Source organism: Melanaphis sacchari, unplaced genomic scaffold (genome assembly GCF_002803265.2).
Source record: "Melanaphis sacchari strain LSU unplaced genomic scaffold, SCAv2.0 Contig221_pilon_pilon, whole genome shotgun sequence".
Classification (NCBI taxonomy): Eukaryota; Metazoa; Arthropoda; class Insecta; order Hemiptera; family Aphididae; genus Melanaphis; species Melanaphis sacchari.
In genome coordinates, this window is record NW_020271098.1 from 586,958 (window position 1) to 613,791 (window position 26,834).

The 26,834-nt window shown below is 23.8% G+C and overlaps 5 protein-coding genes across 9 annotated transcripts; 2 read left to right on the forward strand and 3 right to left on the reverse strand.

Annotated features, from left to right (window-relative positions):
- Positions 1-831: 831 nt before the first annotated feature.
- On the forward strand, positions 832-3,226 carry LOC112594209 (phospholipid phosphatase 6). The gene is made up of 3 exons (XM_025338882.1): positions 832-1,087; positions 1,167-1,266; positions 2,762-3,226. The coding sequence occupies exons 1-3, from the start codon at positions 950-952 to the stop codon at positions 3,160-3,162; spliced, it is 639 nt and encodes a 212-aa protein (XP_025194667.1). The 5' UTR covers positions 832-949; the 3' UTR covers positions 3,163-3,226.
- A 35-nt stretch (positions 3,227-3,261) lies between these two features.
- Positions 3,262-9,308, reverse strand: LOC112594210 (alpha-tubulin N-acetyltransferase 1-like). 4 transcript variants are annotated; one of them, XM_025338886.1, is made up of 10 exons: positions 9,057-9,308; positions 8,823-8,959; positions 7,704-7,850; positions 7,462-7,630; positions 7,261-7,399; positions 7,161-7,191; positions 7,025-7,097; positions 6,907-6,968; positions 6,695-6,841; positions 3,262-3,365 (listed from the first exon to the last, which is right to left on the reverse strand). In XM_025338886.1, coding segments are annotated over exons 2-10 (867 nt in total). In that variant the 5' UTR covers positions 8,921-8,959; positions 9,057-9,308; the 3' UTR covers positions 3,262-3,364. The 4 variants fall into 4 exon arrangements, with proteins under 4 accessions (XP_025194671.1, XP_025194670.1, XP_025194669.1 ...); XM_025338885.1 differs by having other exon boundaries at positions 3,262-3,369; XM_025338884.1 differs by lacking the exon at positions 3,262-3,365 and having other exon boundaries at positions 6,367-6,841; positions 9,179-9,307.
- A 4,883-nt stretch (positions 9,309-14,191) lies between these two features.
- LOC112594165 (alpha-tubulin N-acetyltransferase 1-like) lies at positions 14,192-16,726 on the reverse strand. Its single transcript, XM_025338821.1, has 9 exons — positions 16,590-16,726; positions 16,347-16,463; positions 16,096-16,242; positions 15,781-15,949; positions 15,550-15,694; positions 15,413-15,443; positions 15,130-15,202; positions 14,500-14,561; positions 14,192-14,380 (listed from the first exon to the last, which is right to left on the reverse strand). The coding sequence occupies exons 2-9, from the start codon at positions 16,439-16,441 to the stop codon at positions 14,239-14,241; spliced, it is 864 nt and encodes a 287-aa protein (XP_025194606.1). The 5' UTR covers positions 16,442-16,463; positions 16,590-16,726; the 3' UTR covers positions 14,192-14,238.
- A 3,704-nt stretch (positions 16,727-20,430) lies between these two features.
- On the reverse strand, positions 20,431-22,390 carry LOC112594175 (coiled-coil domain-containing protein 51-like). Of its 2 annotated transcripts, none has more exons than XM_025338833.1 (2): positions 22,081-22,390; positions 20,431-21,383 (listed from the first exon to the last, which is right to left on the reverse strand). In XM_025338833.1, the coding sequence occupies exon 2, from the start codon at positions 21,302-21,304 to the stop codon at positions 20,471-20,473; it is 834 nt and encodes a 277-aa protein (XP_025194618.1). In that variant the 5' UTR covers positions 21,305-21,383; positions 22,081-22,390; the 3' UTR covers positions 20,431-20,470. The 2 variants fall into 2 exon arrangements, with proteins under 2 accessions (XP_025194618.1, XP_025194617.1); XM_025338832.1 differs by having other exon boundaries at positions 20,431-21,386.
- Positions 22,391-22,671: 281 nt separating this feature from the next.
- LOC112594169 (apoptotic chromatin condensation inducer in the nucleus-like) lies at positions 22,672-26,614 on the forward strand. The gene is made up of 2 exons (XM_025338825.1): positions 22,672-23,515; positions 24,424-26,614. Exons 1-2 carry the CDS (start codon positions 23,026-23,028, stop codon positions 26,343-26,345), a joined length of 2,412 nt encoding a protein of 803 aa, XP_025194610.1. The 5' UTR covers positions 22,672-23,025; the 3' UTR covers positions 26,346-26,614.
- The last annotated feature ends 220 nt before the right edge of the window (positions 26,615-26,834 follow it).

Consider the following 26,834-nt stretch of genomic DNA (forward strand, 5'->3'; position numbering starts at 1 on the left):
GTGGGTAATGTTTTAATTACTTAGTACCAACTTCTAAAAGCTAAATTAGTGTCCGTATTATTATTGCCCAGATGATAAAAAAAAAAAATTGGCCTGCTTAAATGTTGGCACTTTTATTTAAACAAAACAACTTAAATGTTAATGACAAAAATAACATTTAAACATTTTTTGTAATATATTTTAGTGATATCATTGTTTGAAAAGTAAATAAACATATGTGACAACGACAATTAAGGATGAAATTCTAAAGAAATGTTAAAACTATCTAGGTCTCAATAAAAAAATGAATGTAACTATACGCGCCATACTTATATTCTATTCGCCAAGAAAATGTGGTTACTTCTTACACACAAGTATATAACTGGTACTAAAGAGTGAGAATTAGGGTGTTTGCAGTGGAGGTTGATGAATTTTGGTTAATACCGACCATAGATATTTACAAACATTTGTTGTAAATTAATTTTGCAATGAGTTAAAAATATGTATAATAATTATCGTCAACATCAAACAAGGCAGTAATGTACTTATTTTGCCTATGCTATTCGCCGGACAACATATTATGTTTGCTCGAAGTAAGACAATAGTAATAATATATTATATTATTATTTATATATTAAAGTTTTATACGCACTTCATTTTTATCAGTATTTACTTCAATACTATAGAAATGCAGAATAATAATTACTAATTATTACTATAGTACTATAATAATACTTGGAAAAAAATCCAATTGAGATTAATTGTATGATAACTGATAAGTATGATTATGTTGTGTGTAAAAATAAAATATAAAAATTATCATAAGTATTCCTAAACGTAATCATTGTTATCAGTTAATAAAAAAACGATTGCTTATATATTTATTGTAGTCATCTAGTCATCCTAGTCAGACTAGTCGGTATTCAGTTCTTCATAACTTCTCTAAATTCTGTTTAAAAAAGGAATTAAAATGCCTCAAAAAAGAAATGTACCGACGCCCATGAAAAGTATTTTGGACATTGACTCAAAACTTACTTCAGTCATCTGCAACACAGTTTCCAGGTTTTTGTCTGTTCGCAGTTTTACCACTTATTACAAAGGATTAGAGGTAAAGTGCTTAAAAAATTTGAAGCATGTATTTTAATTGAATCAAAATTATTAATATTTATGATTATGTTGAATTTAAGTATTCGTGCCACGGCATTTTATGGATTGCCTGTTGGTTGACTTTCATTTGGTTTGCTTGGTCAAAATCTTTGTTTCAAATGCAAGTCAATTTTCTTATTGGTAAGTTAATTTAATATTTTAAACTAGATTTTAAATAGGTACCTATTCTTATTTATTGTTGTGTGTGCTCTGCATTTAACAGTATTTCTTACATACCCATTAAAACACTATGAATTTGTCAATAATTACTGTATACCATGAGATTAGTATATAATCAATTGAAAGTAACTTTTATATAAGAATTCATTTGTTTCTATTTACTATGTATTTAAAAGTATTTTATTTAGTTATTTAATTATAGCAAAATAGTAGTTTAAAACTACTATACAATTTTGTAAGAGAAAGCTACACTTGCATGCGATGTCTCTGTCTTACAAATGTACAACATGATAAATTTGCTTCTGGTAAAACTAATGTTGTGTTGTTAATTTTAATTTTAGAGCAAATTAACTTATTACCAAATTTTAACATATGAACATTATCTGTTATTTCTAGCAGGGTTTTTATAATATTTTAATTTTTAAACAAGTTATAAGCATTTTTATATTTTTATATTATATATACTCATAACTTGTTTAAAAATTAAAATATTGTAAAAACCTTGAAAGAGATAATAGATAATGTTCTAACCTTTAAGTTTGATAATAGGTCAATTTGCTCTAAAATTAAAAATAACGATATAATATCGGTTCTAGTGAAAGTATATTTGCTGTTACATGTTTATATGATGAAGACAATACAAACGAATGTAAAATTCTCCCAAGGAAAAAACTTATTACTAATTTCTGATAATGTTGAGCATTCTTCTTGTATGCTCTGGAACTAGAAGAATGAAAAAATAAAGGTTGTCAAAAATCTTACAGGAAGTTAAGTGCATATCATTAGAACACCTTTAATGTATTCTTGTTATAAAATCATTTTTTAGACATATATTTATTTTTGAAAGTATTTTCATTACATTTTTTATAGTCCTATTAATCATTTAAAGAAATTTAGAAAAATTGTGAACATCTGTATAGAAATCTAAATAAATTATAAATCTAAAATTCTTTATAACTTTATAAGATATTTTTAAAATTCATATTTCAGTGATTTTTAATACTATTTTGTTTAAATTTATACTACATTTTAAACTTTTTGTCTTTTCAATTCATTTTTAATTAATCTCAGTTTCTACCATTAGTTAATTGTATTTTTTGTTTTTGAGTAATCAATTCAAACAATAAATCAAAAATAATGATATTAGTAACCATAGTAACAAATCAATCGGATAGATACAACTAGTTGTTAGTTGTATAAATAATTATATTGAAATTGTTTAAATTTGCAAGATGAAAAATTGAAATTTCAAATTTCAAATTTTTAAATATAAGTTATTTTGTATTATTTTATTAGAAAAAAAATTCCATTATCTTAAAACACACACACTTTTTACATTGAAGCTTATTTTTTAAAATAATACATGAATATTGTTATTGTCTATTATATGAATTTATTATACAAATTACAATGGAAAATAGAAAAATTATATATATATTTTTTTTTATATATTTAGGATTATTTATTGATATTATTGCGGTTGCTACTATAAAAGCATTTGTTCGTCGCCGTCGACCTGTAGGCAACAAGAATGATCAATGGGTTACAATTGGCCCTGATGTCTACTCTTTTCCGTCAGGACATGTATCAAGAGCATTTTTTATATTGTTTTATTTTTTTAAATTGTATCCTTTAAATGAGTTTATGGTATTATTTTTATTTGTTTGGGCAGTAGCTGTGTCTTTTAGTCGAATACTTTTAAGACGTCATCATTTATTAGATGTTATTGCTGGTAGTATATTAGGATATTTTATATCATTAGTAGTATCTGTGATTTGGATCGACCAAAGCACAGCCGAGTATGTGGTTTCATATGTGTCAGATGATAAATTAGAGGGTGGAGAATATCATGTATAAATTTTAATTTAACATTTATTAATAATAAAAAATATAATTATAATATGTAAAATCAAGAAGTATATTGTACATTATTAATAGACTGAAAGGCTGTTGAATATTTATTAAAAAGTATATGTTGAATATAATAATAATAAACTATATCTATGCAATTGTTTTAATATTTCTGAATTATTGTGATGGATCTACATTCACAAAGTATTCTATCTGTAAAAAAAGATTTTTGCTAAAATAAAATTTATAAAAAAATGACTATATGATAATTTATAATACAAAAGTAAAAATGCATCATCACATAAAATCAATTTCAAAAAAAAATTCTGTTTAAAACGCAAAATTTTTATTATTCATATTCAAAAAAAATCTTTTGATGGTGTATTAATTGATTTAACTAGATGTATTCTTAATTCTTATACTATAAAAAACATTAAAACACAAATATATAAGCCCATTGAAACATAAATTTACACAATAACAAAAGCTAAATATGTATATTTATCATATAATTGTGAAACATGCTTATTAATGTAAATAATAATTAATTGTATGAACTCAATTTTTATTATCAAATTATTAATGAATCTATTTATTTATGTATATAATGGAAAATAATATTGAAAATATCATGATTTAAAAATGTCAAAAAAATTTGAGTTATTATAACTAGACTACCTTCTTGTGCCTACATTCCTGTGTGTTTGTATTTTTATCAAAGAAGTTAAGTGCAAATCATTATTTACACATTAATTGAATATGAATCATTTCTGATAAATCAATAGTGTCTTTATTTGTATTATGTAACTATGTAAGTAATTACTCATATTTATATGTATTATTGTAGATGCCAAAGATTAATGATGTTATTATGAATACTTTAACTAAAAATTAAATTATAATTATACAAATAATAACAATCTGACATAGTGGCATAATTATGATAATAATATGAATATAGATCCTTGGTTTTTTTCTTGCTGATTTTATTTTGTATTCTGCATTATTAGTACCTAGCAGTAATTAATTTTAAATAATATTTTTTTTAATTTCCACCATGTTAATATTTTTGAATGCTAAAATATTACAGGTTTATTTAGCTTAAAAATTATATTATTCTTTACAAAAATAAACCTTTTAGAGTGTTGTCGTTTGATAACAATTCCCAGCATATAAATAACTAAAATTAAATAATAATTCGCAAAAGTAACACTTAGAACCAAAATTATTCATATTAAATAATAGTAAGCCATGTGTCAATTATAAAAATTAAACCACTATGTAAAGAATTTATGTATATGTAATCATAAAGATTTTATATTTATAATTTGAAAGTATTAATGAATATGTGTATACATTACATAAAATATAATGTGTTATTTATATAGACTGTATTGTGTATAGTTGACTATGTAATAATTTTAAGACCTAGGCACAACATTTATTTTAACATTATTTAAAGGAAATTATGACATAAATATGTAAATATTACATAATTTAAATAATTAATATCAACTGTTTACCAGAATAGTTTCTATTGCTATAACAAACAGTGAAGATACTTTATCTATTTTATTGAGAAAATTAAAATTATAATCTTTTCAGATAAAAATGCACAAGTGTTTGTTTTTATGTTTATATCTTGTTCTATCATTGCAATTTAAATTTCAAAAATTAAAAATTGAATACAAAATGAATTATTCTTATATTAGCTATCCTGTAATAATTTGTATGAATATTAGTTACATATAATGTCATGTAAACACTGAAATTACTAAAGTTTGTTCAAAATCATTTAATTAAACTCAAAAATGTATTATTGCTTTTAAAAAAAAAATTACGGTTCTGTTTACAAAAGCAATTATAGTAACCTGTGTATGAGGCTGTAGCCCATAAGCGTAAAATATGACCCAAAAGCACAAAAAAAAAAAAATACCTTTTTAACAAACCATAAGCACTAATAAATTTTACAAAAATAGTGTTTATAAGTTAGAATTAAGTTTATACTGTATATATTGTATAGTTAGTTATCTTAAATATTTATCAACTTTCACTGTAATTCATGGCGATAAAATACGACGCAATAATACTAAACTTCAACTGAACTAGATCACTGTGGATGTATTTTTGAATGATAAAAATACTATATATTTAATAAAAATGAATAATTTAATCATTTTAAAATGAAAATGGGTACAGTATTTATTTTTGTACTTTTATCCCACTGCTAAGGTACAAAAGCGTAAAATGAATTTGCATTTCACCAGTATACATCTACTTCAGTGGAATTTTTCAATTGTCTTTTGATAACATGTCTTACAGTAAAATTTATATTCTCTACTAATAATTACATTTCAAGCTAACAAAAACAAATAAAAAACAATAATCAACATAAATTAATTACGTAGTCCATATAAGATACAAAAATTAAAGTTTTCTACCTTCAAAAAACTAAAACTTTTTCAATAAAATTTTAATCAAATTAAAAAATTAAAAATTATTATTAAATTGTCAATACAGTTACTATAATTAATTAGATAGTAATAAGTGATAATCATAATTTCTTCATATTTACTAACATCTTCTATGATTTAAGTAGAAATACATTATACAATAAAATACAATTTTTATTAGAAAAATTATAATATATTTAACTTTATTAGATACATAAGAAATTAATTAGATCAAGGTCTTAAAAATAATTTAGTAACTATTTATTAGAACATCAATGTAAACAAATTGGTCAATATGATTGTTGCAAAAAAAAAAAAAAAAAATAATAATAATAATAATAAACATTGTCTAGGAACATAATTATAGAAAATACAATTCATTCTATAATTGTATTAATGCAAAGAAAAAAATCTCATAACAATATTAATAATATCAGAATTATGATTAATAGTTAATTTTTTAAATAAATTCTGTCAGTTTTAATTCATTATTCAACATACAAAAACATTACTATTATTCTATAGAAAATATATTTTCAGCTTTTAAAAGTGAAATAAATTCTCAATACAATGACCTGACATTGAGTAATGATAAAAGACAGCCAACATAAATGTATACAAATCTTCAATTAGTTTTTCACAACAAAAAAATTCACTCAACAATTTTAAAGTGTTAATATTACATATTATAGAATATGTGTTACAAAAGTTAAATAATAAAATGGTTAAAAAAAATTATAAAAATATAAATTAATTAGTGATTATTCTTATTGACTAATAACCAACCAAAAGTTTGAGGAATAATATAAAAAATATTTGTTATTGTTTGTATACCAAACATTAGTTTTTAAGTGGGTAGTAGGTTGGGGATCAAATGTTATGACTATCAAATTAGTATTTAAAAGTGAATGACTATTAGTGCAATTTTTTTTTATATAAATTTCATTCTTTTTTTAATTCTACCTTATAATTGCAGTCATATTTAAGATTAGTATATATTAACAAGAGTTAATAGAATACAGTAATAAATATGTAACAAATAATAAGCTACCACCTGTTAGAAAAGGCAAAGTTTAACTGATTACCATAATTGAGTGTGAAAATTCTTGAGATCTAATTTTGGATGAGTATGGTTTGACTTATGTCCATCTCCTTCATCCACAACATGATGTTGCACTTCAACATGATGTTCTTCTTTATGCTGTTTACTATCTCGTTGTTGATATTCAACTCTAGATAAAATAAAAAAGTATAATTTATACAATATTTATAATAATGTTATTTAAATATTTTTTACCTGTCCACATTTTCATTTGAATTTCCATTTTGAGTTTCTGATGGTTTTGCTCCATACAATATCTATAATGTATAATAATTAAAAATTAAATAAATTAAGAATTAAGTTGAATACATACATTTGCCATGCAATCTTGTTGCCTAGCAGCACCATGACGTCCGAATGTTGGTTGACTTTTATATCCACTTGAGCTATAAAAAAATATTGAAGTATATATAATACATATATTTGTATAAAAATAACTTCGAACTTACCGATCACTAACAGATTCCTTATCAGATGAGTCTAAATTAATAAAAACAAATATAAATAAATTTATTTTTACAAATATAAAAATATAAAAAACACCATTACTTTCAAAAAATTCTTCAAAAATTACAAAATTATTTCCTTGATTAACTAATTTGGATAAGTTAAAATATTTCCATAAGAATTGTAAAAGTTTATTTGTAGGTTGATCAACAGCTAACTGACTTGCTTGAATTTGATTATCCTAATAGAGTTTAAAAATATATAAGTACATTGGAATGTATAAAATTTTTTAAGTTTTATTACTTTTAACATGTAATCCATAAGTTTTATTCCATATCCATGACGTTGTCTAGTTTCATGAATATAAAAATCAAGTAAACAGAAGACCATTGCTTCAGTTCTTAAACCTTTTTTATTAAATAAATACAACTTCTTCCATCCCATTTTTAACAAACCAACCACAACAAAATGTCTGTAATAAAATTAATTAACACATGTTTTTAAGTTCAACAGTTATTAATTTTCATTGACATTAATTCAATTACCCTGGTGAAGTTTGTTCTGTCATTAAATATAGAATATGATCTGAACGCATGAGTTTTTCAGCTGAAGTAATTGGAGATTTTAACTCTTGAGCAATTCCTGAAGCTTGCCCCATTTTATCCAAAATATTAGAAATAATCATTTTCAACCTATTAAAATAATTTATATTTTATTTAGTGCATTATTAAACCTAATTTTATTTCTTAGAGTATTTATAAATAATAAATAGCTAATCACCATATTATATGTGCAATCAAAATTGGAATAACCCTTAAATTTAATAAGTACTATTAATATATTATTATTTTATTCATTTTGAATGTATTTTATGACAATAATAGACTACCTAAACATATTAAGCATTGAGCATGACAAAATAAATTATGTATATTTATTATACCTATAATATTATTGCAACTGTACAGAATTCTAACTATTAAATATTAATTGATTATCTAATAATTACTAATTATAAATAATAATTAAAAAAAACCGTATTTTTAATGTGTATATATATATATTATACATTGACTTAACCAACAATATTTTATAATTATTAATAATATATTGTACCTCAAAAAGAATTATAAATAAATATTGTTAAAAAAAGCTTTATATGCAGTTGACTATACATAGCAAAACTTTATTATGTTATGTTCAAAAGATTTACAATTAGTACAAGTAATGGTTGGTATCAAAGAAAATCCTGTTAAGTAAAACAGTTTTAAAATACAAAACATTATCATGGCTGTATGCATAATACAATACAAGATGCAATTAGAAAAAACACATTAATAAATAAAATATGACAGAGGAATATATTATAACTATGTGTGCAAAAATTCAATTATTTAGCGGCATGCTTTGTACTTCTGGCATAGCTATTGGTCAGTTTGGGACTGTTATTACTCATTAGAATTATCATTTTTATGTAAAATATAATAATAAAAGACCACTCAAACCGGAGTACCTGACAGTTGCAAATTCTCTGCTAATATTGATAAAATCGTTATGGGGTCTTTAATTAGAATAATGTGTAATGTTAAAATACAATGTGTGACACGCGTAGTAGATATTATAATAATAATTAATAATGTACTACAGTACATTCATATACTAACTCTGGGTCCTCTTTTTGATAGCCGACTGGCAATAGTGTATTGTCGATTTTGATGATCTGATCCTGGGCGATATGGCTCAGATCAAATTGGAATTCCATGACGTTGATTTTTTTTAGTTTCTAGTTAAACCCTGTAAACTGTTGATATAAAAAAAATTAGACGGACGGGTAACGAATGCCGTTTATTACGAAAGTTTTATGTATAAATGATAATCGAAATTATCCGTGTACGTACTACAAAAGTGGATTATATAATGAAATGTATTGTTGTTGATTCGCAAACTTTAACGATGGACGGAAATAAAATGAATTACCAACGAGAGGTGTACAAACAAAAAAAGGAAGTGGAACCGTTACCTGTGGATTTCACGGATGATACAGTAAAGCCACAGAAGTGAGAAAATATAATATTATAGTCAGTACAGGTCTACAATTCTATAGACTATGCCGACTATGGTATGGACTGTATGGAGTGTTGACTGTGTTGAGCATTCCCATTACGGTTTACCGTTATACATGCTTACGTGATAAAGAATAATTTAAACACGATAAACGGCAGCTCATGACGGTATCGCCAGTAATACATTTTTGTTGTCTACACTGTAAATAATTTTTACCACCATTATTTAAAAAATAAATTAGTATATACCCATTATTGTTTTTTAACCCGTTAAAATATTTATTCTCTTACAAAATTTTGGGCGCAGATTTACGCTGTTTTACAATTTTTTTAAAACATACCGAAAAAATTTTTAAAAAAATAAAAAAACAACATTTTAAACGAATGAATTGCTTGTTTTGTATTATTTAAAAAAACTTTTATTTTCCAATCCTGGAATCAATACTTACTTATCAAAAAATAGTGTGATAGAGTGAATAGATTTGTGGTATAAATAGGAAATACAATACGATTTTTCTAAATCTTTTAATATAATCATTGAATAAATAAAATATAATGATGTTCCTACATGGTGAAAATTGTATTTTTACGATTAGTGCTGGATTAACTTAGATGTAAAAAGAATTTTTGGTTTCAGCCGGCATCTTTCACATATTTATACGATGTTATACATGAAATATAATATTATTTTGTTAATAGCTATTTATTGATAAGAGGTATTCAATAAAAATTGCACCTGGGCGGCTTTGATTCGTTTTGGAAATACAACAAATTAAGAAAAAATGTACGTAAGAATATTAAATTTTATTAAATTTTTAAATTTCAGTTGCAAATAAAAAATATTTGTATAATTAGTCCAACATTATTTCATAATTTCTATTACAACAACGTATGAGAAATTTTTTTAAAGATTTATATAACTGTTTCCAAAGGAACAATAAGAATATGTGATAGTAGAATTTATTTATTTTTACATGAGTAGCATGATAAAAAAAGTTACCCAGTGGTGACACTATATTAACTTGTTATACATTTTTTTTTTTTATGTATAATAAATCTTATATTTAATATTTAAATTTTTGGTATGAATGTCACAAAATTTGTGAATTTTTAACCACAAAATAATTTGCAAATTTTCGCGATTTTGATGAAAAAGACAAAATTTTAACATTAACGATTGTAAAAAATTATCGTAACTATGTATTTTTGATACTTTTTAATTCGTCATTGAATAACTTTTCAAAGGATTACAATGAATTTATCAATATGAAGTAATATAAGCATATGCATACCAAAATTAAATTAAATTTCAAATTACAACTTAATGAGAAATTAATAATGACAATTGGTAAATGAAAAAAAAAAGTACATAAAGTCTTTAAAGTAATAACTAATAATAGAAAATCGAAAGTTGTAGATATGCTAAGTTATTTAGTTGTAAGTGTAAATTATTTTTCTAATTATATTATGCTTATTGGGTATTTAAAACGTATTCACTAGTTTGGCATCTTTCTAAAATATTTTTTGGAATTTTACAATTTCACATGCTTGCGTATTTTATATTTTTTCCTTATCCGATAAATTTTAAAATATGGATCAATAATTTAGTACCCAAATCTTAATCTCAAGATCATTTCATAAGTTATAATAAACTAAAAAGATTACAAAATCACTGTAAATATTATAGTGTATATTTAATTGCCTATGCAAAACTCCTTGTCATTCAGTCGTATAAAAGAAGTATAATAATTGTATAAGAGTGGAGTAAGCAGGAGTGTAAGATCGACGCTAGAATTTATCCATGTGTATATTTAAACTGCGGGGTCCTTTATTTAATTCCTCTAATCCCTTTTTATTTTAAACGTGAAGGTTTTTTTCTCTTAGCAATAAGTATTTGCTTACCATAACCTGTTCCGGTCATTTTAGCATTTGAATACTTGATAACCGTTCGGATTAAAAAAAAAAAAACAGTAACCTAAAAACTATATTTTATTGAAAAAAAAAATGTTAACTATCTCTCTATTTTAGGGTTATGGTATTTATTACAATATAACATAGTTTTAGGACCATTGTTTTTTAAAATATTAACGATTAGCGAGTATTAAGATGAATTGGATGAGTTATAGAAACTTAAACTGTTTCGAAAATTGTTTTCCTTATCAATACATACAATTTGAACCATTTTTCAAAATATTCACAAGTATATTTACAAGTATGTGCATATCAATACATTTGTACAGAGCTTATAACGTTTTTTTTCAACTCAGAGTTCAGAATCTTAGGCTTTTAAGAGGCCCAAAAGTTTTATATAATGTAATATTTGCGATAACCATTAATATCAAAATCCTAAAAATTAATAAAATGAAATAAAAACATAATAATAAATATAACAAACCATATTTTTAACTTATTAAACTCTCTGTGTATAATGTTAAAGTTTTACAATAATTAAAAATTTGTATTCGGTTTTCTTGGAACAATAAAAATAAAAAATTAAAACAAAAACATTTTTTTATAAGTCCAATATATGATTTGCTTTGTTAATTAGAGTCTAATATTTTAAAATTCATATTCATCATATTGAATTAAACAAATTACAATTTAAAACTACTTATATTATCACGAAAGTTAAAATATGTATACCTTTATTTATGTACGATAGTGAATAGACAATTTACAGTTCAGTTAATTGTTGACTGTAAAGTGCGATAACTGCCAAAAGGCAAGTATAGAATACAATAATAAAATCCGATGACAATATGATAATGTCGACGAAAGAAAAATTATACCTAGGTAAAATTATTTTTAAGAAGTCATTGAATTTATTTAAAGGCATAAGAGTTTTGATTATATGTTTAGTATAAAATTGTATGTACATTGATTTATTGATAAATGTTGAAAAAAAAATTAAACATATATTATTAGTTATTACTATTTACAATACATTAATTTAATTCATTTTAAGTTACGGAAATAATATGTCGATTCAATATTCCACGGTACCTACCTACGGAGAGACGCCCAGTACCTTCCTTAAATAGGCCAGGGAATATGACACTTATCTATAATGAAAATAATTATTTATGACGTTAAATCGATATTGTTTCTTTTATTTCGTTTTTCTATATCAAAAAATATGCGAACTATAATTCATGGTTATCATGATATATTAACATATAATATAAGTAGGTTAATGATTGTTTTTATTTGCGTATTATTTTTTATTTTCAAATTTTTTTAAAGATTAATGATATATTATTTTGAATTTTACATACTACTTAAAATAGAGAATGGTATAATTGGAACCTACATATTTTATTTATTATGTATATTATTTAATGTACCTCTAAGATGATTCACTAAAATTACGCTTTATCCCATTTTTACCTTTTAATATGAATTTATTCAAATACTTACTGTTTTTTTAAATATTTAATAATTTAGTCTTTCTGTATTTTTTACAATTATAGAACTAAAAATTTTAAAAATGCATTTTTAAAAGAGAAAATAGGGAGGCGTGTATGCTTAGTAAATCATCCTGTTTATAAGTAAATTTACAGTAATTTTTATACCTAAAATCATTTTAATAATATATTTGTGATTTTAACAAGTAGGTATGTGTATGATTATACCCCCATTCTATAAAATTCATAAATAATAGGAAGGTATTTTCTAAGATATCTACATAAATACATAATATATTTTTATTATAGATATGTAAATTAATCTTGTAATTTTAGTTATAAAATTAAAATCAATTTTTATTCAATAGACTGACTAATAATAGTGATAAATAATAATAATAATATATATATATTATATATATAATAATATTAATAATATTAATAGTGATTAATGATTTACTAAGCTACCTATTATAAGTATTAACTGATTGTCTTACATTCTTGCTCATCTATATTTATACATGTTTGATAATTGATTATAGGTACCTATGATAATTTATAAAACTAATTTTAAATATATGGTATATGTATTCAGGTAGGTTGGCTTAATAATAATAACCATCAATTATAATCATACATAATTATTTAGATTGTTTAAAAATATTTAATTATTAAAACAAATTCAATGTTATAAATAAAGTACACATTAAAAATAAATACATTTTATACCTAATGTTTATATAACTAAGTATATAAGTATTGCAAAACTGTTTTTATTTAAAGTTTGAAAATTAGGAAGAGCTTAAAAATTATGTAATACATGCCTATTTATCTATTTTTATAAATTGTGTACAACATTTTAAGCCTAATTATAATGTTTTAAGATGTTTAATTATCTACCTAATGGTTAATAGCAATTTGATATAGGTACCTAAAAAACTCAACATAACTTTGGTTTTTGATATTCATGCAAAATATTTACAATTTCTTGAATGAATAACTATGAAACACTTAGGAAGGTACAAATCATATATGATTAGTGATTAACATTATTAATTAATAATTAAATATCTCATCAGCAATATTGTAAGGTACAATATATTACATAAAAAAAATCCTACTTTACAAGTATTAAAATAAAAATAATTAAAATTTAACATAACTCAAACAACAATAGGTAACATGGAAACAAATTAATGAAAATTAAATCACAGAAATGTATATATCTAATATCTATGTAATAAAATTAAATAATCTTAATTTATAAAGCAATGTATAATGTTTTCAAGGTAAAAACTAAAAATTATAATTTTACAATTAAGAAATTAAACTAACCGTGGAAATATACATAACATAAAAAAAAAATAATAATCAGTTAATTGAGTAGGTACTTGCAAGTAGATATAATACCTACATTTTGATTACCTATTTAAACTATTAATTATAAAATGGTGTGTATTATATATTGCAGGTATTTTTTTTTATTAATTAACTTAAATTTAAATTAAATAAGTATAATTCTATAAAAATGTTCAAAGCTCCTTATTTTATAGTATAATAAAACTGTTAAAAATGCAATTGTTGATAAAATATCTGATATTTATAAAAGCGTTTTACCACAAATGTGAATGATAAAATTTAAGATCCAATTTAGGCGGAGCACCTTTTTTCCCATTAATTGTGTCATTTACATTTTTTTCTGAAGGAAGAACTGTGACAAGGTTTGGTTTGTTATCCTTGAATTTATTATTGATGCTATTAAAAATGTAACAAAAAAAGTTGAGCAATTAAATAATCATCAAAATGTAACAGTAAATGAAAAACTAGAAAAATTGGATATAAATGAAAATCGGGTACCTGTATTAGATACTTACATGTCTGCATTAGCAACGTATTTGTCATTCAATCTAGTTGCACTACCAGCCCCATGTAATATCTAGGTAATATTAAATAAATATTAACATTTTTTTTAGTAAAAAACATACTGATATAAAAATAAATTACACTCAATATTTATTATATTTAAATATACTTTTGTTTGCATACTTAAATTTCATTAGTTAAAATTTCTTCTCATTTTACCAGAATTCACACATTGCACAACTGCTGAATTATTAATTTCGCTCCTTGGAATTTACAGGGGATGTTGTTTTATATCACAGATATTTTTTAAACATTCAGAGATTTTTTTTTTTATTATTCTCACTATTAATATAAAAAAATTGGTGGTTTGGTATGATATCTAAAATTATATATATCTAATTTTCAAAAATGTCCCTCATTTTTTTTTTTTTTTTTGTAGTTGTCTCTGGTCCCATTAACAAGAATACATCATTCACTTTTCCCTTTTAAAAATATTTATAAAATCATAACTAAACTTATTTTACAAACTCTATTTAAATTTAATATGCATTTATTTTGTATTTACAAGTCTGTTCATATTTGTTATATTTTAATTAATTCATAGTATAATATAAAGTATTTAAATAAATAATTATCCATACATCAGACATGGAGTCATTGTGTTTATTAGCAGCATGACGTCCATATATAGGTTTGTTTCTGTATCCATTTGTACTGTGACATAAAAGAACAAAAACAATAATTGTTTATTTTAATTTTATTATATTAGTATATTACTATAATAATAATAAATTAATTAACAAACAGATACCTAGATATGTTCTGCTGTAATAGATTTAAATTTTATCATTAAATCATTAGTAACTACAATAATAAAATAACAATATTACAAATATCTTATATTTTAAATAAAAAATTCCTTACCTATCAAATTTATCTTTTAGTTGTGTTAATCCTAAAATAATAATAGAAAAAATAGTTAAAAAATATATGATATAAGTACCTAGTCATAATAATACCAATAATAGTAATAATAGTTTATTGAGCATGTAATATATTACCTGGAGTATCAAAAAACTCTTCAAATATAACAAAATTATTTCCTTGATCTACTAACTTTTTGAGTGAATAATGTTTTTGCATGAATTGCAACATTTTTTTTGATGGTTTATCTATAGCTAATTGTTTTGCTTCTAACTCATTATCCTAAAATATAAGAGCTATTAAAATTATGTGTAAAAAGTAGGTACCTACCTAAAGAAAATATTTAAGTTTTAATTTGTAATAGGTACCTTTAACATGTGTTCAAATAGTTTATTCCCATAACCTTGACGTTGTCTAGTTTCATGAATGTAAAAATCAAGCAAACAATACACCATGGCTTCAGAACGAGAGCCCTTTTTATCAAAAAGATATAATTTTTTCCATCCCATTTTTAAAATACCAACAATAACAAATGTTCTAAAAATGTATGTTAGAAATTATTGATTAGTGTATATTGTAGGCAATAGCGATAGGCAATAAATATTTCCTTATTTATCTTAATATATTATATTATACTAGATACTATAAGCACCTAGTATCTACTAAGAGAACAAAATACATACTCTTCATTTGTTTGTTCTGACAATAAATAAACTATATGATCAGATTTTGATAATTTTTCTGCTGTTGTTATAGGCATTTTTAAATCCTGTGCTCTGGCAGATGCTTTACCCATTTCGTCAATAATCATTGCAACTTTTTTTTGTAAGCTGTAAAAATTATAATTATTATTTATATAAATAATTTAGAAATAAAATATAATAGTTCAATATTTCTGGTAATATAGTTTTAAATGCATGATTTTTAATCATACTTTTCATCGTCTTCGAAGCCAAGTGGTGTTAAAGAATGATCAATTTTCACAATTCCTTCTTCAGCTAGATCTTTTATATCAAATTTAAATTCCATTTCGGATGGTTTTATGAAAAATCTATAGAATATGATAAATCTCAAATAAGTATAAATAAAAATTAATAATAAAATAAATATTTGAAAACATTTAACCTAGATAGATTTGAAAGAGGTATAAGTAAATAGAAGACACTTAATAAATTACCTAAATTATTTAAATAAATCGTAAAAAATACGAACTGCCGCTGATAGGTATAATTATAATGCTATAGTGTTGACGTACTAATGTGGAATACAACTATGGTATAAGTATAGTAGAAACAGCGGAGATATTACGCGAATTTTGAGTAGGGCTGTTTAATTTATTGATTTTCTTCTACGGGGTTGTGCAGCAGCGCTGTTGCTGCAGATATTTCTATACCACGGTAGTTAAATTAACATTACCACGAATTCTATCAGTGCTTTTTAGCAAAATCAATTTTGTTTTTAGAAAAATGCCATAAAACACAAAAATAAATAATTATACTTAGTATGTAAAATAGATTCGTCCTCTCATAGTCTTTTACATACCGCACGAACCAACTAAAATTTTTAATATGGTAGGCGTATAATTACTAATAATTGTTTGTCGCACTCAGCCTTTTAATTTAAGAGTATACACTCTTTTATGCGTACATTTCATTCCTAAATGATAAACGTTCAAAGTATTTGAATAGGTATACAATTTATATATAAACCTATAACCTTGTCCTACATCTACATAATGTATAAAGTACAAACTATATACAAATTGGATGTCTAATGTCTCTAAGAAACCACCACAAACAATAATTCGATAGTTTTTTAGTTCAAGTAAATCTAAATATACAAGTATTATAAGTTTTAATAACTGTGAATCTCTAATAAATTAATAATATTTAAACACGAAATTTTAATTTTGACAAAATTGTATAGGCTTATATAAACAAAAAATAACGATATTTTCTCTAACGATTTTAGTTATTCATTATGATGAGTAATTAAAAAAATAATTAATCATAAGGACTTGAAACTTTTCACCGTTACGTATATTATTCACAAGATTATTTATAAAGTTAGTTAATACATTTATTATTGATGTATTTTAACTTTTAATTATTATCAGCTGTATAGTAGATATTTAAAGTTAAATTAAATAACTAAATTAAATGTATTAATTTTTCTGATTATGACAATTACTCATGAAAATAAACCATGGTTTTATATATACCTACAACCTAGAAAAAAAAATAAAAATAATAAATTGGACCTAGTAACTTTTGGCCATTATAAATCTAATAGCAATTTTAATACATTTCACAAAATACTTGGAGAATTATGCAGTTTCTACATTTTATAAACTAAACTTTTTAAATAAATTATTTTTTATAATATTATTGAAACAGCTTTTACCAGTTTTACCTATTATATTTCAGACTGTATCAAATTCGACGGCCATGGAATCATGTTCAATGAAAGGAACTGAATCAAATTATTAAATTCGAACTTTGCGTATTGTATAATTATGTAGATGTATATAATGGTAAATACTGTACAATTTACGGTAAAAATAATTAAATACGTTTAATTAAGTAAATACTTATAATCTTATAGATCATATTGTAGACTATATGTCGTGTCTGTGTTATTACCTTAAAATTAAATTTCATAGTGCAATTATATAAGCATATTTTATGTTTTAATTTTTTATTACTATACCCAGGTAATATTTTGCTTTTTAAGTTTAAACAGTATAATACTTATTACCTATTAATTATTATTCAAATGTAAATAAAATAATACAAATTAACTCAGAACTTTATTGGTATCTGAGACGTGTGTTATGAGCTAAGATAAATAAGTACTAACTTAATCTATGTAAAACTAAAATAAAAATAATTTTAAAGTTGTTAAAAATAATAGTTTATTTTTATTTTTCTACTATTTTGAAAAGTATTGTAATGAATATGAATATAAAAAGGAAGAAGTATGTATTTATATAGTACATAGGATAAGTACACTAGATATAGTTTTTAAATTGCTTGAAATATCTAAGTATTATAAAATGTTGTTTTTAAATAAATATCTACTTGACATTTCAAAAATCAGAATTCAAATAGGTATATTCATATTCGTTACCAAAGAAAATCATCGGAGGAATGAGTATGTTTGATGATTCACTGTGTATAATTAGACAAATGGAATGGAGATTATATTATATAGGTAGGTATTTATTAACTATTGATGTCATGCCATCATTTATCGAGTCCGGACTCCGGAGTCATACTTATAAACAAATAATAAATCGCATTCGCATATTATTCGTGCACCCTACTCTGTATTAGTAAATAGTAAATATATTTTACTATTACTTCAATCGAAGGTGGCAGCAAGCTCTTAATACAAAAGTCAAAGTGACATAAGTTATCACTCATCATTGTTAAGGAAAAATGGAAATTTTTACAAAAAATCAGTATTTAAAAAAATCTATTTTTTTTAAATGTCAGTCATTGTAAAATTAATTGGTACATTCATTATGATTGAAATCTACAAAATTAAGAATAGAAATCGGTAGATACTAGATATATACACATAAATTTGCATAATTATAACAATTTTTTATGAAGTGTAATGATTATTGGCAGAAGAATACATTTTCCATGAAATCATTGAAATCATGTTTGGAGTGACTCCCCTTCCAATTGCATTGAGTGAAATAATTATATTGATGGTGTAAGGTTAGGATTGGTATTTTTTTTTAAATATTCTTGTTTTACTGGAAAAATAGTTCAAGCTACCACTTATTCCTGCTTTGAATTTTTGTAAAAAAATATTTTATTCATGTAGATTTGAAGAATAACAATATTATAATTTTGATCACCAAAAAAAATTCATGAAAGGAAATAGTATCATTAAAGTTTAGCCATACAGTATATATAGTAAATAGGTATCTAATCTGTAAATATAAATATTATTCCATAATTTTACAATTGGCATTGACCTGTGAATATTAATAGTTGATTTTAAGGTTTTCTTTATTTTTAAGTTATTAATTTATTAAGCAAAGCATTATCAATTAATTTTTTCTTTCATAATATGCTGACTATACATTTGTAGGTGTTCAATAAGTTGGAGACCGTCATTAGATTAATTGGGACTGATAAACGGTAATTTAATTTAATTAATGATTAATGAGGTTATTCTATACTTTAAATTTTAAATGTACAATAGTGTTATGGGTTTTGCTCCATGCAGATATTAAAATATACATAGAGTAGGTAATTAAATTTCCAATATTTTTGAATATTTTTTCATTTCTATGTAAAATATAAAAATGTTTGATATTACTATAATATGTTTTAGGTAATATATTATGTTAAGAGTACTAAGAACTAAATTATAATGTTAAGATTTTACAATAGGTGTACACATTTTATCTAAGTAGAATTGTAATTAATGAATTTACTGGATTAAAGGTTTAAAATTATTATAAGCTCACAGATGATCAGCAACCTGTAGGTATGTTATAATATAGTTAAGCTATTTGGATCATAGTCTGAATTCTAAATTTTTTATATTTAAATTATTAAGTCTGTAGGTAAATATAGGTACTTGAACTTATTGTTCTAACATAATCATAGCCGTAATTAAACCTAATTTTCCTCCACCATATTTAAAAAAAAAAAAAAATGATTAATGCTAAATAGGTAGATAGTTAGTAGTTAATAACTTTTTAACTGAGGAGAATTGGCCTGAAAATTTGGTTATTCCAAGTTCTCCCAAGACCTTATTTGTGTTAATGACTATGATTAGAGGTTAAGTAACAGAGTAATATTCTTATTAGAGTAGGTATATTTTAATTTAAGTTACATTCAAATTTAAATTATTTTGTTTATCAAATTGTTTTATTATCTCATATTAATAATATTTATGTACATTAGTCATTAACTAAAATAATTTGGTAACACTTAATTAACTCAATACTTTTTTTAAAACAATTATTGGAAACATTTATTACAAAATAAAAACTAATAACAATAATGAAAACCAAATTTTAAACATCATGGATTAAAACAATTTTGATACTAAATATGCTGATAAAGCAACTATAGTACAATTAATAGTTGTTAGAATAATAACATCTCGGCCAGTATATTTCCAGTCTGGCTCTAAGATACTTGTCACATTATTTGAGTTTAACTTCAACTCTACATTTTTTAACATTTTATTTTGTTTTTGAACTTGTAACAATAAATGTTTTATTTGATCATTTTTATTTAAATTTGATGAATCCAATTTGGCATCTAACACCATTCTTTTGAATTCATTCATTTTCCATGCATTTATTACAGTACTTCCAATTATACCAATAATAGTACCAAGAATTGAGCCAACAATAGATACATATTTAGTTCTTTCCGCTTGTATTCTTTCTCGGTCATGACTGTCTTTCAAGGTGGTAGATAGCAATATAAAACTATCTCTTTCATCTTTTTCACAATAATTAACCCGATCAATGATTGAATTTTCTTGTTTTAATAATGCATGTTCTTGTGTTACTAATTCAATGTATCTATCTTCTGCTCTAGAGGTATTTAGAAGTTCATTTCGTATGTCTTTTAGTTTGTTTTGAATTGTTCTTAGTTCTACAGATACATCTCTTCTTCTATCTTGAGCTTTCATAAATTGCTTTTGAGAATCTAACACTCTATCTTGGGCTACTCGAACTTCACTTAAACCAGTCACTCGTTCATACCATGAAACAACTTTATCATATTCAGGACGATAAACTGCAAGTCGGTTAAATAATTCAGCCCGTGAACTATTAGATTCGGAAATCTTGTTTTGTGCTTTTTCTTTTAAAATTTGTAAAACCGTTTCTAATTGCTTATTAAACTTCATGATTTATAGCAATATTTCAATAATTTAATAAGTTACAGTTTATTTGACACTCACAAATAGATTTTGCTGGATAAGCATACTTCTGAAAATAAGGAAATTGATTTAGAGAGATTGAAAATAAATTCTTATTAAAATTTTATACTACTAATAATATAAAAAACTAATGTATCTAAAACATAATTCAAAAAATTGAAAATAAATCATAATATTTAATATTAAATTATAATGAACATAAAATAACTTGTTATTTATATTAAGTGGAAAACATTGAACTATAAAAATATAATGGAAGAAAAATTATATTTCATTATAAAAACATGCATAAATTAAGCAAGTTAATTTAAATTTTTATAACAGGTATTTATTTTACTTTTGCTTTTATATTATTATTATGATGTAAGATGCAACAAGATTTATTTAAATATATTGTTTATTAAATAATAATTTATTAAATTAAAATATATTTTTTCTATTCTCAATATAAATCTAAATTCTATTTCTTAATATTATGAACAAGTAAAGAATTAAAAAAAAAAGCCTTATTTCCAGAAATTAATACTGCCACAGAAAATCCGATGATGAAGACTAATCAAATAATAAATGTGTTAAAAACTTTTTTTTTTTTAGTGAACTATTCAGTTAATATTTTAATTTTAAAATAGATTTTATTATTATGGGTGTGACAATTAATATATGTATACTAAGATAATTCAGGTATATGATTCATTAAAAAATGTCTTGTTTAAAATGTATTTATAAATAATTAGATCACATACCTATTTGTTTGAAATAAAAGTTTTGTTATCTAATTAAATTTAATATTAATTAAAAGGAACAGCAATTTACAAATTCAAATTTTCTACTTTTAAACTGTTTAGACATCAGTATTACAAGTAAATACTAATTAAGAATGTGTTACTATTGCATACTGAAGCACTGAATTACAGAAATTAATTAAAATATGAATTTAAAATTATTTTTTATCCTCATTCCAAAAACAATCAAGACATCTGATGACTGATTGAGTGTCGAGTGATTCTAAATTCTGATAGGGTTACGGACAGTTAAGACATTATCGGTATTGTGATTTATGCTTAATAGTAAAAAGTCGAGTCGTGTTATACATTGACCAATGGAATAGACAATAGTAGATTACAGTTATCAAATGTTATTTTGACAAGTTTGCCAACTGCTAACATCATAAAATTATTGTGATGTATTTTTTCAATATTTACCAAGAAAATATAATTAAATCTAATTTTAATATATTTAATTTATTTTTATTTAAAAAAAAAAACAGTAAGTTCTATTTAATAAATTATTATTGACAAAATTTGTTTGTTTAAGTATGAATTAAAAAAAAAAAAAAAAAAAATGGAGAAAGTTGATGTCGATGAAATGTGTTTGTGTTGATAAACGATTAAAATGGCCGCCGTTTCATTTCGAGTACAACAAAAATTTGGTGCTTATTGATTCGTTTTTTAATTTCCATCATATAAATTACATTAAGTCTTCGTATAAATGGATCGACGTGTAGAAAAACCTTTTTGTAAGTTTTGCACTGTAAAATAAAGGACATGAATTTACCGTTATACTATAGTAAGTATTGTCAGTGATTTTTTTTTATTTGAAAATATATGTTGTGAATGTTTATAATGTCCCTTGTGCTCGTGGGTAAATGATAGTGAATCTTTCAAAAAATATTGTTTTAAAACCATAAAATGAGCAAAAGAACCGGTCGCAAGCCGAAACGTGAACGTACGACAAGGCGTCGTACTAGACGTCATTCTTCTACGTCTGAAACATCATCAGAAGATGTGCCACCCCCCAAAGTTGGCAAAACCCGAGCTTCTAGCAGAGTTGATGAAAGTGAAAGGAAAGTTGCATTAACAATAAAATTGCCAAAGCCAGAAAGTAATGATTGCAGTGAAGAGAATACTACTGGTATGTGGAAAGTCGAATGTTCCAATGGATCAGATGGCGATATTCAAAAGTTAAAAATTAGTTTGAGGCGTTCGCCCAAGGATTTACTAAGAGAGCAGGCTGCTGAAGCTAAATATTCAGCTGAAAGAAAAGAAAAAGAAGAAGCTGCTGGCAGTTCAACAAATCCATCTACGTTAGATGGTAGCGTTACAAATTATTTAGAACAGTTTGGTAGTACTATGGCTGTTGAAGAAAGTGAACAAAACATAGTTGATTCTAATGAACAAGGTAATGTTAAAAAATACTTACAATAACACTTATATTAATCTAATTTAAGAATTTTCATTGATTTTATAATGTATGTTTTAGATCTACTATCTAGGTACTATGTAATTATTAATGTAGAAATAACATTTAATTTTTTTTTTTTTTTAATTAAAAAATTACTTTTATATTTTTCTTGTAGATTAGCCAACAAGAAATGTTTTCTATATCGCACTTAAATATTTAATATAATATCAATTGTAAAGATTACCAACAGTTTAAACAGTTTAGAAGTTAATTATTGTAATTAATCATCTAATATGTAATTACTTAATTTTTTAATCATTGAAGGTATAAATAAATATAATAATATCCAATAAAAATTAATATAAATGCATATTATTGAAAATTTATTAAATACATTGTAACAGTGTTACAAACATTTCTACTTTCAATTTATCTACTATAAAATAATAACAATAAAACAAATATTTTTAGTGTTTATATTTTTTATTGTAAGAATCTGAATTTTTCTATGATTAAAAACAAATATAATTAGTAAAAACTTAGAATTTTTTTCATGCTAGTAAATCATTTGTTTTGATTTCTACTCGAATTGTGTGTACATTTTATTTACTAATATTGCATCATAAATTAATGCTAGTATTTAATATTTTAATTGTTTTTTTTTTTATATTTAATAAAATTTAAGTACCTAATATTTTATTAATTTAATAATAATGTTGAATTAAAAAATTGCTCTGAACATTTATCTTAATTTAATTCATAAATATTATCCATATATTAATATTAAAGTTATTCTTAATGTTTACAGATCATTTATTCACTAATAAATTAACTACTTCATTTAATTTAGATTTTTTAGTTTTTAAAAAGATAGTAATTTTAAACTGTTTTATTTTAATTTTCAGTGCAAGTTATCCCTCCTAATGAATCATCATGTAATCAAGAAAATATTAATAATGACCAAGTAGACAATGTTGAAATATCATCGGAATTTATAAAACCTGATGAAGAGCCTATTGTAGAAAATACATCTACTAATGATGAAAAACTCATTGATGCAGCTAATGTAACTGAAGTTGAAGAAAACAAAATCCATGAAGAAGTTTTAGAACCTGCTGCTATTATGGTAGAGTCAATTAATCCTATGAATTCATCTAAAGATTTTCCAGACTCTACAGTCCGTCCATCCATTGATGAATGTAATACTTCAGAACCTGTTGTAGAAGAAAATTCTGTAAATATTTCAGAAGTTATTGATATTCCAATAGCTGTAAGTGAAAAGATTCAGAATATTGTACCAGAATCTATTGAAAGTATAGTAGATGAACCAAATACATCTGAAGTCTCAGAAACAGTATCAAATGTTGAGATAAATAAAATAGCTAATAACCCAATAGAAGAAGAGATCAATAAACCGGATTATACTAATGATTCAGAACAAATGGAAGATATTGTACAATTAACTGTTGAATCACCAGATTTAGTTGATGATGAAGATCCAAAACCAATTGATGAAGAATCTAAACCAGTTTATGAAGAAGAATTGAATACAGTTAATATTAATAAAACTGATTCAGTCAATGAAATAAAACCCAAACCAGTTAATGAAGATGCATCTAAACTAGTAGAAGAATCTAAACTATTAGATAGTGAAGAAACTAAAACAATTGAGGAATCTTGTAAAGTTCTATCATCAGATATACCCAATTTAAAACAAGTTGGTGTTGAAAAGGAATTAAATGAAATGTCAAAACCATTATCCTCCCACCCTAAACGTAAATGGGGCTCTTGTAAAACAAGAACACCTATAACGATAAGTCCATTTACTTTGGGTACTATAATAGAATCCAATGGAGATTCTGTTGCTGATAATGGTGAGTATCGATCAGAAGAAGGAGAAATACAAAGGACAGATACAGAGGAAGAACAAGATATTGAAGAAGCTATGGATATTAATGATACTATGTTAATTGATCATGAAGCAGTTGATTATGAAGCACCAGAAGAAGAAGAGAAGTCTCTTATAGATAATGATGATAATAAATCTGATAAGTCATTAGCAGAAGAAAAATACGAAGAAGTGCCAAAAAAAAAATCTTCTGTTAAACGTATAACGACTACTAGTGTAATTCATATTACAAATCTTGTTAGGCCATTCACAGTTGGTCAACTAAGAGATTTGCTACAAAGAACTGGAAAAATTGTGTCTAATGGATTTTGGATAGATGCAATTAAATCTCAATGTATTGTAGAGTATGAAAATGAAGATCAAGCCATTGAAACTGTATATGCACTCAATGATTCCCAGTGGCCTTCAACTAACCCCAAATTTTTAAAAGTTGTTTTTACCAATAAAGAAGAATTAAATAAAGCTTTGAGTGGAACTCATCCAGAACGATTAGATAAGCAAAAAGAATCTAAAGTAGAAAAACTTAGAACACATGTAGAAAATAATTTTATTTTACGCGAATGGGATAGAGGCAAGTTGGAAGATATGAATGGTGAAAAAGATGATAAACCTATTAAAAGAAAAATTTCTGATGATCTTCATGCTACAAAAGATAAAAAATTAAAGAAGGATGAAAAAGATCTTCATGATAAACGTAAGAAGTCAAAATCCAAAACACCAGAACGTATTCCTACAAAAAGTTTAGATGAGCTTTTTCGAAAGACTAAAACTACACCAACTCTTTATTGGTCTCCTCTTTCTATGGAACAGATTGCAGAGAAAGAAGACCAACGACGCAAACATCTTGCAGAGATTGAACGGTCTCAAAAGACTGACCGTAGGAGAAGAGATAACCTTCATTATCCTAAGAGACGTTAGAATTTGTGTATTGCAAGTATTTTTTATTCTAAAAAGAATACCTACATTTTATACAAATCGGTAAAACCTTTGAGTTTTGTCACCATGTACCAAAAGGTTAACTCATTACACATAGTAAGAACCGCATAATTATTGTAGGCTAATTTTTTCATTTACTGTAATTTTTTTTTAGGGATATCACAATCCACAAACTGTTTTTATGATATTTTGATTATAATTCGTCTTTACGTTAAATAATTTTATTTATCATAATAAAGACTGTATAAAATAAAATTACCTACTGTTATTTTTGTATTTACTTGATGTTTAAAATTCATATTAGTTCATTATATTGTTTAGAAATAATTTTGCCTTAAAACCGAGGTGTTTATTGTGTTAGCAATAACATTAATTTATATTTTTCATGCTTGAATTAACTAATTCAAAATAATTAAATTTATGTGTAAACAGTTTGTATAAAATGTTTTAAAATCTATTAAAGTTTATATT

What these genes read in the sequence shown, in the direction of transcription:
- LOC112594209 (XM_025338882.1), top strand. Translation starts at nt 950, where the DNA reads ATGCCTCAAAAAAGAAATGTACCGACGCCCATGAAAAGTATTTTGGAC. An exon ending in CTTATTACAAAGGATTAGAG is followed by an intron (nt 1,088 to 1,166) that starts GTAAAGTGCTTA and finishes GTTGAATTTAAG; the next exon opens with TATTCGTGCCACGGCATTTT. An exon ending in GCAAGTCAATTTTCTTATTG is followed by an intron (nt 1,267 to 2,761) that starts GTAAGTTAATTT and finishes TTATATATTTAG; the next exon opens with GATTATTTATTGATATTATT.
- LOC112594210 (XM_025338884.1), bottom strand. Translation starts at nt 8,920, where the DNA reads ATGGAATTCCAATTTGATCTGAGCCATATCGCCCAGGATCAGATCATC. An exon ending in ACAGAACAAACTTCACCAGG is followed by an intron (nt 7,631 to 7,703) that starts GTAATTGAATTA and finishes ATTTTATTACAG; the next exon opens with ACATTTTGTTGTGGTTGGTT. An exon ending in TTTTGAAGAATTTTTTGAAA is followed by an intron (nt 7,192 to 7,260) that starts GTAATGGTGTTT and finishes TTATTAATTTAG; the next exon opens with ACTCATCTGATAAGGAATCT.
- LOC112594165 (XM_025338821.1), bottom strand. Translation starts at nt 16,441, where the DNA reads ATGGAATTTAAATTTGATATAAAAGATCTAGCTGAAGAAGGAATTGTG. An exon ending in TATTTGAACACATGTTAAAG is followed by an intron (nt 15,695 to 15,780) that starts GTACCTATTACA and finishes CTTATATTTTAG; the next exon opens with GATAATGAGTTAGAAGCAAA. An exon ending in TACGTTGCTAATGCAGACAT is followed by an intron (nt 14,381 to 14,499) that starts GTAAGTATCTAA and finishes CATTTTTAATAG; the next exon opens with CATCAATAATAAATTCAAGG.
- LOC112594175 (XM_025338833.1), bottom strand. Translation starts at nt 21,304, where the DNA reads ATGAAGTTTAATAAGCAATTAGAAACGGTTTTACAAATTTTAAAAGAA.
- LOC112594169 (XM_025338825.1), top strand. Translation starts at nt 23,026, where the DNA reads ATGAGCAAAAGAACCGGTCGCAAGCCGAAACGTGAACGTACGACAAGG. An exon ending in AGTTGATTCTAATGAACAAG is followed by an intron (nt 23,516 to 24,423) that starts GTAATGTTAAAA and finishes TTTAATTTTCAG; the next exon opens with TGCAAGTTATCCCTCCTAAT.